Genomic DNA, 14,640 nt, shown 5'->3' on the forward strand with positions numbered 1-14,640 from the left:
TATATATATATCCCTCTTTGTCCAAATCTTTGCACCTCACAAAAAGCCAAGTTTATTTTGTCTTCCTCACCACCTGCACCCATCAGGTTTATCATCTTGCCAACTTTATATTAATGTATTTGATTTGTTTATTTATTTATGTTTGCAAACGTGCCAAGGAAATAACAATAGGCCACTAAATGATTAATAATTATTGCTACTTATAATGTTACAAACTGTTATTAAATAAGTAATTTTATGGAATTTTTATAGTAAGGGTGTGGTAACTTCTCTAAATATAATTCAAAATTATTTCATCATTTAATTTCATAGGTAAAAATTATTCCAAAACTTTTTTATCACTTAACTCCATATATATAAAAATAATGCAAAACTATCTTATTACTTAATAATGAATTTTTTACAGTAAGGTCATGGTTCGAGTCGTCTCTAACTTTTCTGAAAATGAGAAGAACACCATTTCTAAGCTATTAGTCCCATATAAACATCTATAAGCTATTTTATCACCAAAGCTAATTATGTGGAATTTTCATAGTAAAGTTATGGTTCGAGTCGTTTCTAACTTCTCTAGAATGGGGAGAAAGTCTACGACCAATACCATCTCTAAGCTATTAGTTCCAACAATCATGTATTATAGATATTCTCACATCAATAAAAATCAACTATACTAATTTCATCGATATTTTCCAAATTAACAAAAAACAAATACAAAAATTAAAAATATTTTGTTGTGATAATTAATTTCTAAATAAATAATTTTTAAGAGTATAAAAGTTCATGTGCTTATAAGACCATATTAATACGGGCGAACATGGTGCTAATACCTTCTCTGATCCGTAATCGACTCCCGATCTCAGAATCTCTGCTTATAAGACCATATTATCTAAATTGGACATAAAAGAGAGTTTTCTACGTTTTAACCGCAAAAAACGTAGTGGAGTTGGGAGATGTAGAAATCAAATTCGTCCCCCTCTAAGTCGCAGAGCCAATATTCCAACTAAAAATCGGGTCGTGACACTTATTGAATGATCATTCAATGGATACAAAAGTTAAGTTTAGAAAGAAGTGAAAAAACTATTTATAGAAAGCTAGATTAATAACTTAACTAACTCATTCCTTCTAAAAAAACCACCTCCCTAATATACAAAAAAATATGTTAAGTTTTACTACGCCAGAATTGGTATTTAACAACGTTCATTCCACAATGCTTATGTGTTGAACGCGGTTAAATGTAAGACGGAAGAGAATTAACAACACTTATTTGAGCAAGTGTTATTTTTAACCGCGCTTATTGACGAAAGCGCTATTAAAAATCATACTTCATATATTTAACAACACTTCTTCAATAAACGTTGTTAAATGTGTTATCTTTAACTGCCCTTATTGAAGAGAGCGCTGTTAAAAGTGTTATCTTTAATATCGCTTATTGAAGAAAACGTTATTAAATGTTATACTTCATATATTTAACAACACTTCTTCATTAAGCGCTGTTAAACGCTTGTTTTAGTGAGCGATAATCTTTTCAAATTCAAAAACAAAACCCCACAAAATAATACATATCACTCACTTTATTATTTCTCTTGCATTTCTTCTTCTTCATAGGTTACATTTTTTCTCTCTTCAAACACGTTATCGATTTTTGGTTGTTCTCTTCTCCAAGCATAAGGTAAATGGTTATTTTATTTTAACTCATTTATTTTTTTCTTCACTAATAGCGTGATCTTTATTTGTTGTGAAGTTATGCAGCTATTGTAAAGTTAACGATTTTTGGTTTCTCTCTTCAAGCATAAGGTAAATCGTTATCTTATTTTAACTCATTTATTTTTTTCTTCACTGATAGCGTGATCTTTATTTGTTGTGAAGTTATGCAGCTATGATATTCTAGGTTTTTGGCTATGGGGAACATTGGAGGAGAAAAAATGAACAATTTGCGTAAGATCTCATTACTCATGTTATTTTATAATATTGAAATCGGTTAAGGTTAAATGTAGTTGAAGTCGTTGGTGATTTAACAAATCTATTGTAAATGTGATAGAGTTAGACATGTTTGTCATATGTTTGATAGAATGTCTGGGAGATATATTGTCTTTTTTAGAAAGTAGACATTTAACAGTGATTGCTTCAGTGAGCACTGTTAAATGCCTACTTTCTACAGCGCTACAAAAAACATTGTTGAATATAACCTTATGTACTACTGCGCTCACATAGAAAGCGCCACAAAAGTGCTGTTAAATGACAATTTTAAGCGCTATTGTTGTGCTATTATGAAGAAGTGTTTCCTTTTTGCACAAGGTATCAATACTTCTGATAGAGCTAGGCTTGGCTGATTGGCTTTGGTATCAATACTTCTGATACAAAAGATGTTAAATTTCCTTGTTATACTTGTACATACGCTTTATTTTACGTTCAGTTATATTATGTATATACCGATGGTTTTATTAATTGTCACTATAAATGTGTGTAGGTATATAGTAAATTTATTGTAGTGAATTGTCTTAGTGCAAATGCTTCGGTCAGAACCTCTGTTGGCTAGCTGATAAATCTGCTTGGCTGCGACCTTGTGCAGATTGGTGATGATGAGTTTGATCATTGCTTAATACAGTCTGATATTAAGCCCGAATCTTCTGCTTCATAGCCTCTAATAACTCTATGCAAATACACTATTGAATTTTATTCCTTTCACCTTTATTAAATTACTTCCATATTTTACACATTAGGTGACATGATTTCAAAATAGCTTCTTCTTGTACTAAAATATACTGCCACGAGCAAATACGACACTTGTTTTTACTCCTGCACGTATCCAGGAAAAATAAAATAATGAACAATGTGCAAATATATACAGTTTCCTACATAAGATTATTGGAAAGAAACCTAATGAATTTGGTAAAAAAGCTCTCAATAATCAAGATTAAAACTTCTCTCCCTGTGCGTTTGGAGAACCATCTATCAAAATTAACTTAATTGACAAACAAGCCAAAAGGGTATACTATGTAAAATAACAATTTTGTTGAAAGCAATATACTTGATTTGTGTAAGACAATTATAAATGAATGGGGGAAGTAGATTATTTTAATTTTGACAAGGGGGATTTGTTTAAGCAAGTATAATAAGTAATTTTGAGTTTAACATATCAAGAATATAAAACTTAGTTTTTTAATGTTAACTTGTTTATTAAGTATGTATTTCTTAAAAAAATTAAGGTATTTTAAAACATTTCTTTTATTAAAATATGACTTTTAATAAAAATTAAGGTATTTTATATGTTATTTTATGACATTTGTCTCTCTATTAATGAAGAATATCGTTAATAAGTGTCATATAACATTACTTAAAAGAAGTGAATATAATGATTTTGCATTGGAAAATGCTATCTTTTATCGAGTGAGACTCCTCTCAAGTAATGGAAAGACAGGTGACTTTTTTCTTTATATTTTAAGGGTAAAAGCGTAACATCATTACACATAAAAGGGATATAAGTGTCAATATATGTTAGTTTTTGTTCACTTTTACACAATGAAGCACGGATTCGTCAAACACCCTCACGTGTCGGTGCCCGACACGTATCCGACACGGATACACTCGGATTCGCGAAAGATATGTATCCATAGAGTATCCAAAAATTAAAAAAATAAAATAAAATAAAATAAATAAATATTAAGAGACGTATTCGATTCGTTTTCAATACAATATAGGATATATTTATTCATTTTCAGTAAAGTATAGGATATATAGATTCATTTCTAATAAAACAAGATAAGATATATTCGTTTCCAATAAAACAAAATAAGATAGATTCGTTTCCAATAAAACATGATAACATAGATTCGTTTTCATTAAAATAGAACAAGATAGATTTATTATGGAGACAATGATTTTAAATTTCCATATTTTTTACTTTGGATATTTTGATTAACACTTATAATTTTATCATATTTTATGTGTTTTTATTATTTTATACGCGTATCATTAAACGTATCGTATCCTGTATTTTGGAAAAAATATGTGTCGACGTATCGGATACGTATCGTACCCGATACACGTATCAATATCTGTGCTTCATAGCTTTTACACACTACTTGCCTCTCCATTAATGGATAGGAGTATCACTCATCGTATGAGGGAACGAATATATGTTTTCATAAACTATGTTTCAAATTGTTTGACTTAGTTGTCAATATCAAATGACTCGTTTTTGTTCCTTCGAGAATACCCTGGTAACACACATTAAAAAACCCTTAATAAAATCATCCAAACATCAAAATTGGAGTTTAACTATTGTCTTTTGAGCAGGCAGCCATTCACGAAAAAAGTTGGTATAAAATCTTCTTACAATTGAGATGGCTTTCGTTGTTTTTAAACCTTCATCAAGTGAAAAAGAATCCTCATATAGCGGTGCCAAATGAAAACAAAAACAGTCTGTGTCGGTCTAATTATAATAAAATAAGTAAAGTGACATGATTACTATTTTTATCACAAGAAACAAGGGTTCAATGTACCCCAAAAAAAAAGACACAAGGGTTCATAGAAAAACACAAATTGTCTTTGTAAGCCCAATAATAAAAACATATAAGTAAAGTGACAAACAAATACATTGTTTTTTATTGCATGACAAAACAATACACTACATTCATACTTTTTGTTCTCATTTTTCATGTACACTCAAGCTACATTGATGTTCCACGTGCGATCTAGCTAACTGGGTGGTTGGCATTTGGCAAGGTCTTGCTTACTTAGAATGCCTCCAAATATTCTCATGCCAGATTTTCAATAATGTTACATTATATTTTAATTCATATATACAAGGTTTTTACCATTTGATTTTACGATTGTTTTCATCTTATCATTTTGGTTTTAGGTTTACACTCTAATTTTGTTGCATAATTCAATACGTAAGTAATTCATTCAATCATGAAGTTAATATTAGACTGGTAGTAATCGACAATAACATATTGTACTAAGGATAAAAATTATAGTGAGAGAACACCCTCCTTTTGGTGAAGTTAAAAACCATAGCAATGTGTCCATTGTGCTAAGAAAATATTTGTAAGAATATCACGTGGGGACAAGGAGATCGAGGTTGGTAGAAATAGTAAGGGATAAATATAAAAACTTATAAAAATTCAGACAAAATATTTTATGGATTTTCCCCCCTTAAAATATAACACGCTGTACAAATACTACAAGTAAATTATTATTTAGTCACGTCTATAACGGGTATACATCTACTATTCTATAATGAGTATTGCTCTATATGTCATAACTTTGTAATTGATCAGAAAAATATTCAAAAATTAAATTTTAATTTAAATATATATTTATCAATCAATTATAAAATTATGACATATAATGTGATACTGATTATGAGACGGCAGACTTGTTTCGGTGTATAACCATCCTAAACAAATAGATAAACGTGAATAAACCGGTCATAATATTTTGACCAAACATTATAGAAAGAAGTCAAAGAACGAGGCTTAATGTTATGAACTTTTTAGACCTGGATTATCTGATTTTGTTGTTTTAGGACTTTGGGAGTTTATACCGTTTTGTAGAAGCAATTGTTTTTCTTTCTTTATTTTGTATGTTTTTAAAGCAATTTCTAAATAATGTATAAAGTCCCAAAATTATAGTTAGAAGATCCAACCACTATTTTAAGTAACATCATACCTAATTTAACCACAATCTTATAAATGCTTAACCACAATCTATAAAACATGACAAAAATTTAAAATATATTCAAGATAAAAGTCAGGTGCCCAAGTGGATATATATCTCAAATCATTTTATCATACTATTATACAAAAAATGATAGAATACTACCTTTTGTGGTTCTCAAATTTGTATATGAAACTGTTAAAAGTGAATGATGAAAAAAAATACCACATACTAAATGATTAATAAGAATTAATTTAGAAGTAAATTATATGTGGATTAATTTAGAAATGTTGTATTCACAATAATAGTATTTTATATCAATATTATCTATTATTCATTTTATATTTAATCTTCTTGATACATATAATGATAAATCATTTAGAAATTACAGTGGTAACTATTAAATCCGTTGGATATGATTGTAACTAGGATAAGGATACTCTGTCCCAAAAGCATTTTGTCCCTGGCCAATATCATTTCCTAAAATAATATAAAATATTAATTTATGTTTTTTATAAAAACAAATTTTAACAAAATAACTCATTTTAATTGGCTTGGTACACCATTGAGGATATCAATAAATACATGTGTTCTTCATCCTTGTAATTAGGGAGTCTTTGACCATGATAAAGTTCAATTGTTATTTGGGCAAGACAAGAGTGGAGACCATGATCCGTAAGCCTCCAACCATAAAAGGGCTCCATTGTTACTAGCACATAAAAAGAGTCCCAAATCATAAGAAATATATCACATCTTAAACTACAACTTAAACAATAGTTTTAAAAGTCTTTTCTACTTATAACTCTTCATTTTTTTTTTCTTCTAATTCATTGTAAACTAAACTTTATCAGATAGCCTGGATAGAAATGCCAGGTGGTCCACCATCTAGTTTTCATTTCACTAGTATTCGACCTTATCACGGAACAGCTTCCAAGTCAACAATTATGGATACATTTTATGCTAAAATTGGTAACCAAGAAAGTAAGATGAAACTTGCAAGCTTTGGTTTTCCCACACTCTACTTTGTTTCCTTTCTATGATATTACTAAAAGCAAAATAAAACACACCAAATTCCAATTATAGATCTATCCGTACAAAACTCAAAGTTCCTCATGTGTGGCCACCAACTTTCAAAAAGCCAAATTTTACTTCTCCACTTGAACCGACAATGTGAACCCAACGCTATAAAGTTGACAACTTTGTTATAAATATATCACGTTGCTCTTTCTTCATTCATCTGTATTTGTAGTTGTTGGTGAAGTGAAAAAGAGAAATAATGTCGAGTGAGGATTCAAAGAAGGTGGTGTTTGACGCAGAAGAAGCGTCGTTACTGGTGAAGGATTTAAGAGAAAGCTTTGGTTCAGGTAGAACACGAAGTTACGAGTGGAGAGTGTCGCAGGTGAAGGCTCTTTTGAAGTTGTTGGTTGATAATGAGCAAAAGATTATCGATGCTCTTAGCTCCGACCTCGCTAGACCGCCGTTTGAAACGGTCGTGTATGAGGTGAGTCACGTGTTTTTATGTTTTTCTCAGAGTTATTGCGTTTTCGTTCTTAACTCTTGGAAGTTTGAATGATTTATATTTGGTTCAATCAGAAGGTGTAATGCAAGCAAGCACCTTGATAGGATATACTATAATACTGTGGGAATATTATATAATGATTCTGATTTCTGAGGGTTTGTACATGAATTAATGCAGTTATATTTTTCAGATAATCACGTTGGTAATTGTGGACCACAACTATATATATAGAGAGATAGAGGAATGATTTATTAAAACACAAATTAAGTTTCATGACTCGATCTCATCCTTTTTTAAGTCTTTTTCTAAATTTGACTGATCATCACATCACATCTTTCATTCATCCATTTGGGTGTAAATGGATTCATGCACATATAAACCGATACCTCATCATATATATATATATATATTATCACCCTACTAAATGAAAGTAACTAGCGTAGTGAGAAACCAAAAAAAGGCTTCCATCTCTAAATATGACTTAGATACGTTTTTATGAGCAAATGTTAGTGTGTATTTTTGTTGTGGGTGAGACTTGAACCCATAACCTCGTTCACTTCATTTTTTAAGTTTTTTATACTAACCATCAAAACACCTTATGATTTTATTTTGGTTGTTTGTTGTAAATTGTTTATGTGCTTATTTGTAAGCGTCTAGTCCAAGGTTTATCCTCTGTACTTGTAGTTGATCAAGACTACACTTTTGATCATTGTTTTATGATCTTGACAAATAGATACGAGTTCAGCACCGGAATGCCACATGTTATAGTACAAATTCACTAAATGAAGCATTTTCCATATATTTTTACTGATATTAGTTGTCCTGCAGATTGGTATGTTTAAAAACTCATGTGAAGTAACACTAAAGGGGTTGAAGCAATGGATGAAGCCAGAAAAGGTATTTTGTTTTTGAATTTCTTCTACTGAAAAGGATATTGATCAACTAATGTTGCTTGATATAGTTTATATTAGAATATGTCTGATTCTGTCAGATTTAATTGTAGTAGTTAATCCATTAACTACAATGTTATCACATGAATTTCCTTTTAATTCAGGTCAAGACTTCGATCACAACTTTTCCATCTTCAGCTGAAATAGTACCTGAACCACTTGGGGTTGTTTTAGTCATCTCTGCATGGAACTATCCATTTTGTATGTAAATGTTTTTGAGCCAACATTTTCTTTCCTCAAAGCTATTTCTTTAAAATCTATAATGGAGATATTGTTGCCTTTTCTCTCTGTCCTTCCAGTGTTATCTCTTGATCCAGTCATTGGAGCTATAGCAGCTGGTAATGCTGTCGTTCTAAAACCATCCGAAATTGCTCCGGCCTCATCGGCGCTACTGGCAAAATTGTTAGGGGAGTACATGGATAACTCATGTATAAGAGTTGTTGAGGGGGCAGTTGATGAAACATCTGCACTATTGCAGCAAAAGTGGGACAAAATATTCTATACAGGTTCTTCTTATTTGCCATTGTTCTGTTTTTCTTGGATGGTTATGAATCCGATATGATTTTATGCTTTTCTCATTCATAAAACTCCCCTTTCAGTTGTTTTGCTTTTATGTTTTGAAGTTTCTTCAGACAATTTAGCAAATGCACTATTTGAAAAAAGATAATAAAAGGATAGAAATGAATCCCTCATTCAAGTTATTTACATAGTTCATAGCACAAGTAATTCTTGAACTTTTAGGTAATGGAAGAGTCGGACGCATAGTGATGACCGCTGCTGCGAAACACCTTACACCGGTTGTGTTGGAGCTTGGAGGAAAATCTCCTGTTGTTGTAGATTCAGATGTCAATTTAGAAGTATATTACCTAAGCTCATTTTTCCATAACTAGTTGCTATCTCCTATATCATCTTGCATCTAATTCGAAAAGTATTTTGTCTTTTAAAGGTAGCAGCTCGACGGATAATTTCCGGCAAATGGGGGTGTAACAATGGACAAGCCTGCATTTCTCCAGATTATGTTATAACAACAAAAGACTTTGCTCCCAAGTTGGTATGAAATTTTACCAATGTGTAGTTAGAGTTTTTAATCATTGACATTGTTTATTTAGTTTTTGGTTGGTTCCTCTCCTCCTATTTGTAGGTTGATGCCTTGAAGACTGAATTGGAGAAGTTTTATGGAAAGAACCCTTTGGAATCAGAAGATTTGTCCCGCATTGTGAATTCGAACCACTTCGGTCGCTTGACAAAGCTCTTGGATGATGATAAGGTTTCTGGCAAGATTGTTTATGGAGGTGAAAAGGATGAAAGCAAATTGTAAGTTCTAGTTCTTAGAGTAATTAGAGGATGGATAGGGAAGGTTTCAAAGCCATGAAATACACTTGTGAGATGGCTTTGAAGCCTTATCGTTTTCTTCCTTCTCTCCAAAACCCAACCCGCAAATAGACCTTAGTGGAATGCTAAGTTCTTAATCCTGATATTCTCTTGTCCCTAAACTTTCAGGAGAATTGCTCCAACTCTTTTACTAGATGTTCCACGCGATTCTCTGATTATGAGTGATGAGATATTTGGTCCATTGCTTCCTATCATCACGGTAAGAATTTAAGCACATATAGAACTGCTTCTATGAGTTTTTCTTCAATTTTCCATTGTCTTCTTTTGCAGCTTTTCTAATAATCTACTATAAACAATAATATACTCATAACTCAGTTTTTAGTGTGAAGTAAAAAACTGACTTAGAACAAGGGAATTAAGATATAGCACTTTCTAGAAATGTTACACTTGGAAACAGATGTTTATAAATGGAAAAGTGCTCACTCATCAGTAAACTTTTTAACCAAAATTCTATTTGGAACAGGTCAACAAAGTGGAAGAAAGCATTGACCTGATCAATTCAGGAACAAAGCCCCTTGCTGCATATTTGTTTACAACTAACAAGAAGCTCACGGAACAGTTTGTAACGAATGTTTCTTCAGGGGGTTTGCTCGTCAATGACACTGTCTTACATGTAATATTTCTTTGTCTTCTACAATCTTTACATAAATGCATGACTTTGCATACAAACAGAACATCATTAAAGATACTAATCTACTTATGTTCGGGTTGTTGCCATGAGTTCATTTTCCCTAGGCTATCGTGCACAATCAATCAAAATCTTGGATAACTTTTTTTTTATGTACTAATAAGGGTATCTCTCACTCTATGGGTAAGGAATTAATCTATTTCGGGGTACGTGACTGCCTCTCTCAACAAGTGTCATTTCTAGTAATCAAATCTTTAACATTTTAGTCATCGTGTGTGATCTAACAGGGTCTTTTACTGCTAGACCAACTCTTTGATGGTAGAGGTCACAGGTTTAAATCATAAATAGTTTCTCTGCTTCAGGAAATAAGCCTGCATATAGACTCCACCGGAAGCCTCTAATGTATTGGGCGGCAAAAAATATATTTTGTGTCATAGTTAATTTGTTATTTTAACAAGTTGTAAGCATTTGATTTGCGTGCAAATATCCTCGTTCATTATTCACATTTCATGTTTTTTGACTTAATTTCATATCTGAAAATTCTTCATGTTTTTTTCTCTCTTCTGGTGGCGCAGCTTGTAGTTCATACCTTGCCATTTGGGGGAGTTGGGGAGAGTGGGATGGGTGGATACCATGGCAAATTCTCCTTTGATGCCTTTAGCCATAAAAAAGCAGTTCTTTATCGCAGTTTCATTGGTGATGGGGCAATAAGGTATCCACCATACACAGATACAAAGCTGAGAGTGATGAGGGCTCTTGTTGGTGGTGGCATTCTCAACATAATTCGTGCTCTTTTTGGATGGTCCTAGGCTTAATTTGTCTTCAAATCTAGCTGTTATTGATGTATCTTTTATTATTGTTTGTTTGTGTAATTTAATAGTATTATTTTATAAGTAAACTCTTAAAGGAAGGGTAGGGCTTGGGAAAGTAAATAATTGTAATTTTGTAATCTATCCATGTATTCTGATGTCTTGCAAATTTGTGAAGAATATTACAAATGTGAGTTATGTAAGTGAAGGAAACATACATTGTGAAAGAATACTTCAAGTGAGTGATGTAAGTGAATAAATTTTATAATGTGAAGAAAGTGAATGAGTTAAAAATCTTAGAAATGTAAGGATTTGTACACTTAAATCTTAAAGTTATGGTCTATTTGCTAATTAAATGATACTTTTTGGAACAAAAAAATGTCTTTATCTCCCAAAGAGGAGGAAAGGACGGGTTATTCACATTCCATCGTTATTCACATTTCATTTAATGGTCATAGGTAAATTAAAAATTAAGCAGTGATAATTCTAGTTAAAAAAATGTTCACCTCCTTTCCCCACCAAGGTTTTAATTTTGAAGTGTGATTATTATAGTTTTATGTCAATTTTCATTTTTTGGAGTCAACGAAATCGTATCATTTATAATAGTAGTCACACCAACCGTAAATGACTATAATTATACGAAATGTCTAGGTTTTTAAATTTTCTAAAACTTTTACTATCACGGTTATTTAAAACTTGTGTGGATCTAGTCTTCCTCCCTTGTAATGTTTCAAATGAAACAACCCCTCCATGTAATTTTCCTCTCCGCCTTCTCAATTCTCTATCTATAAACTTCTTATAGATTTCGATTGTATTGCGACATCGCTCCAGCACACAAGCAGTAGTGACGACACACTACGAAGGTGGTGACAACACTCAAACAATGATGATGGTAGAGCTATCAAAATGGATGAGCCGATCGTAATACCCGTCAAAGTTGTTAGAATCAGTGGTGGATTATTGAAGGAGTAGGTGGGGCAGCTGCCCCTGAATTTTTTTATTTTTTTCTTAAATTATTAATAAAGTTATTAAAGAGAATAATATTTTTTCATTGATTTGTATTATTTATTTTGAAGAGTTAATAATAATTAAAAATAAATGATAGATAATGAACTAACAGTGTATAAAATTCTTACACCGTTAGTCATTCATTTTTATATTCATTAAGATATTTGCTTTATTCTCTCAAGACAAATTTGAATCTTAACAATGTTTATAAAACATTTAATATTGATTCTATATTTATTTTTATGTACAAATTATATCCTATAGATTTCAATGATGTCTATCATTCAATTTGAAGAATATCTCAATCATCTCTGAAGTAACCGTAACTTTTACAAAAAACGGGGAAGGTGGATGAATAATACTTATTTGATTGAATTGTTTATCTTTATCTTAATTATTCACATTTCTACAACTACAACTAAAAGATTATTTTTAGCAATGAAGATAATCAAAACAAGATTATGTAGTCAGATGAAATACGATTTCTCGCAGTAACATGATGATTTATATTGAAAAATAGTAGCAGTATATTTTGCCTCTAATTTAATGAATGATAAATATAAGTCGAACGAATAACGACACTGAAATGAACATTTTTCTTTAATAGTTGTTAATTAATGTTATTTAATATTAGTATGTTATTTTCAAATTTTGAAACAATTATATATTTTTCTTTTTATATTATTGTTACACAATTAACTTTAATTATAAATTGTAATTAAATGTTGTTGTCCATTTTAAACTTTAGATCAAGATTCGCCACTCGTTAGAATATGTGTAATTCAGAATCAAGAAATCCATTATTATTTCTTGAAAAGTAATTGTTACCACTCAATGTAAGATAGAACCAACCGAAGGTTGTTCCACTTCACACTTAATCTTCCATTCCCAACCAACAATTCTGCATTGGCACTAACCCGCCAACAATTAAAAGTATTAACAACATTGGTCTTATGAGTTCGACCATAAAGGTTGGACTTTTGAGAAGTTCGAGAAAGAGGGGTTGGGTGCTTGAAAACTAAGATTTTGTCTTCCTCTTTGTCTCTGGAAGCTAGTAGCAATGCAAAGCAATATGGCAATAGATGACAACCTCTGTCTTTATCTTGATCAAAGGAAGGTTTTGATCTGGTATAGTTTTCTTGATATCAAACTCCATGAAATCTAGAAAGTTCGGAATGATGGATAAACAACGAAAACTACTAAAAGAATAATTATGTTTTGATATCATGTTAATATGTTGTATGAGCCATTGATGGTATTTTTTGATGAATCAAAAAGTATATGAAAGAAAGTTTAAATAAGCTTAAGAAAGAAGAATGAGAAACAAAAAAGTGATAATATTCTCATTAAGGAATTGAATTCACATTACAAAATTAAATGAATTGAGATACAAAGATTAGGGGAATGCCCTTTATAGACAACAACTAAAAATAAAATCTGTTAGCTAGATAATCAATTGACTCTCTTGATTAATTGATTATCGTACACAAACTAAGTGAAACAAACTAAAACAATTAATCGATTAATTACAATGTTAATCGATTAATTTAATCAATTAACAAAACAATATTATTCCATTAACTATGAGAGAAGCATACATATTCTACTAAAAGTCTAAAAATTTATTAGGCTTATCTATTTTTGTATGTACCTTTTTATTGGAAATGGGCTTTGTTGTGACAACCCAATTCTTCTTCTTCTTTCTTTCCTTTATGGGGACCTAAGCTGGATAATAAGTGTTGCATGAGACATAGTTATGCTATGAACATATAATACTAAATAGATAATAAAAATTTACTAACTTTGAAAAAAAGAATAGAGTAATAAATATTTATAAAGCAGATATTCTAACTTATAGATACAAAAATCTAAGCGAGACATGAATAATGCAAGCAGGAAGCATTAACCAATCACTGAACCTGGCGGTGATGAGGACGGAAAGACGTGTGTCAGACATCAACTACGGCGGGTCGGAGACGATGAAGGGTGATGGAGGATTCTGACTCGGATAAGAGGGATAACCAGAAAAATTTATATCATAAAAGGGGCATTCAACCATTGTTTTTAAGATTTTGGATTTAAGAGAACCTCCAATAATTTTTGGATGTGTTAGGGCAGTAACTACTCACTATTAAATAAGAATGTACTTGTTATTTTCTTTGCTATTTTTGTTTAATCTAGATCATTAAAAGTATATTTTATTTATTGATTGGTTAAAACTGTACAATTCATTGATGCATGCTAACTACTCAGACTTCATGAAAGGGACTTGTAAAACTCCCATGAAACATGTCTTGTACAAATAATTCCCATGAAAGGGACTTGTAAAACTCTACTGATAAGTGGATGAATCAGTTGATGGAGGTTGATTTAACATATACCAGAAGGGACAACATACACAATGGTTGTCATACTAAAAAAGAACAGATAAAACTCTAAAGTTACAGATTCCACTTTTTGGGACACCCACTTTAAAAAATGTCCAAACTCCAACACCAAAAACAACAATGTAAACCAAAACCACTTAAATGCAGTTAGGCTAGTTGGCAAAGAAGCAATCTTTCTCAGCTTATGCTATAAATTTGACTACCTTACACTAACACTATAACACAAGTAACTAACAAAGTTAATTATTTCATTCACAGCCATATACATATATATATATACATATATATA

The 14,640-nt window shown here is 31.2% G+C and overlaps 1 protein-coding gene across 1 annotated transcript; it reads left to right on the forward strand.

Annotated features, from left to right (window-relative positions):
* On the forward strand, positions 6,781 to 11,183 carry LOC109327179 (aldehyde dehydrogenase family 3 member H1-like). Its single transcript, XM_019560246.1, has 10 exons — positions 6,781 to 7,159; positions 8,006 to 8,074; positions 8,232 to 8,328; positions 8,427 to 8,633; positions 8,869 to 8,984; positions 9,074 to 9,178; positions 9,269 to 9,441; positions 9,628 to 9,718; positions 9,983 to 10,132; positions 10,723 to 11,183. The coding sequence occupies exons 1-10, from the start codon at positions 6,935 to 6,937 to the stop codon at positions 10,954 to 10,956; spliced, it is 1,467 nt and encodes a 488-aa protein (XP_019415791.1). The 5' UTR covers positions 6,781 to 6,934; the 3' UTR covers positions 10,957 to 11,183.

Source organism: Lupinus angustifolius, chromosome LG14, assembly GCF_001865875.1.
Source record: "Lupinus angustifolius cultivar Tanjil chromosome LG14, LupAngTanjil_v1.0, whole genome shotgun sequence".
NCBI classification, from domain to species: domain Eukaryota; kingdom Viridiplantae; phylum Streptophyta; class Magnoliopsida; order Fabales; family Fabaceae; genus Lupinus; species Lupinus angustifolius.

What these genes read in the sequence shown, in the direction of transcription:
- LOC109327179 (XM_019560246.1), top strand. Translation starts at nt 6,935, where the DNA reads ATGTCGAGTGAGGATTCAAAGAAGGTGGTGTTTGACGCAGAAGAAGCG. An exon ending in AATGGATGAAGCCAGAAAAG is followed by an intron (nt 8,075 to 8,231) that starts GTATTTTGTTTT and finishes CTTTTAATTCAG; the next exon opens with GTCAAGACTTCGATCACAAC. An exon ending in ATTCAGATGTCAATTTAGAA is followed by an intron (nt 8,985 to 9,073) that starts GTATATTACCTA and finishes TGTCTTTTAAAG; the next exon opens with GTAGCAGCTCGACGGATAAT.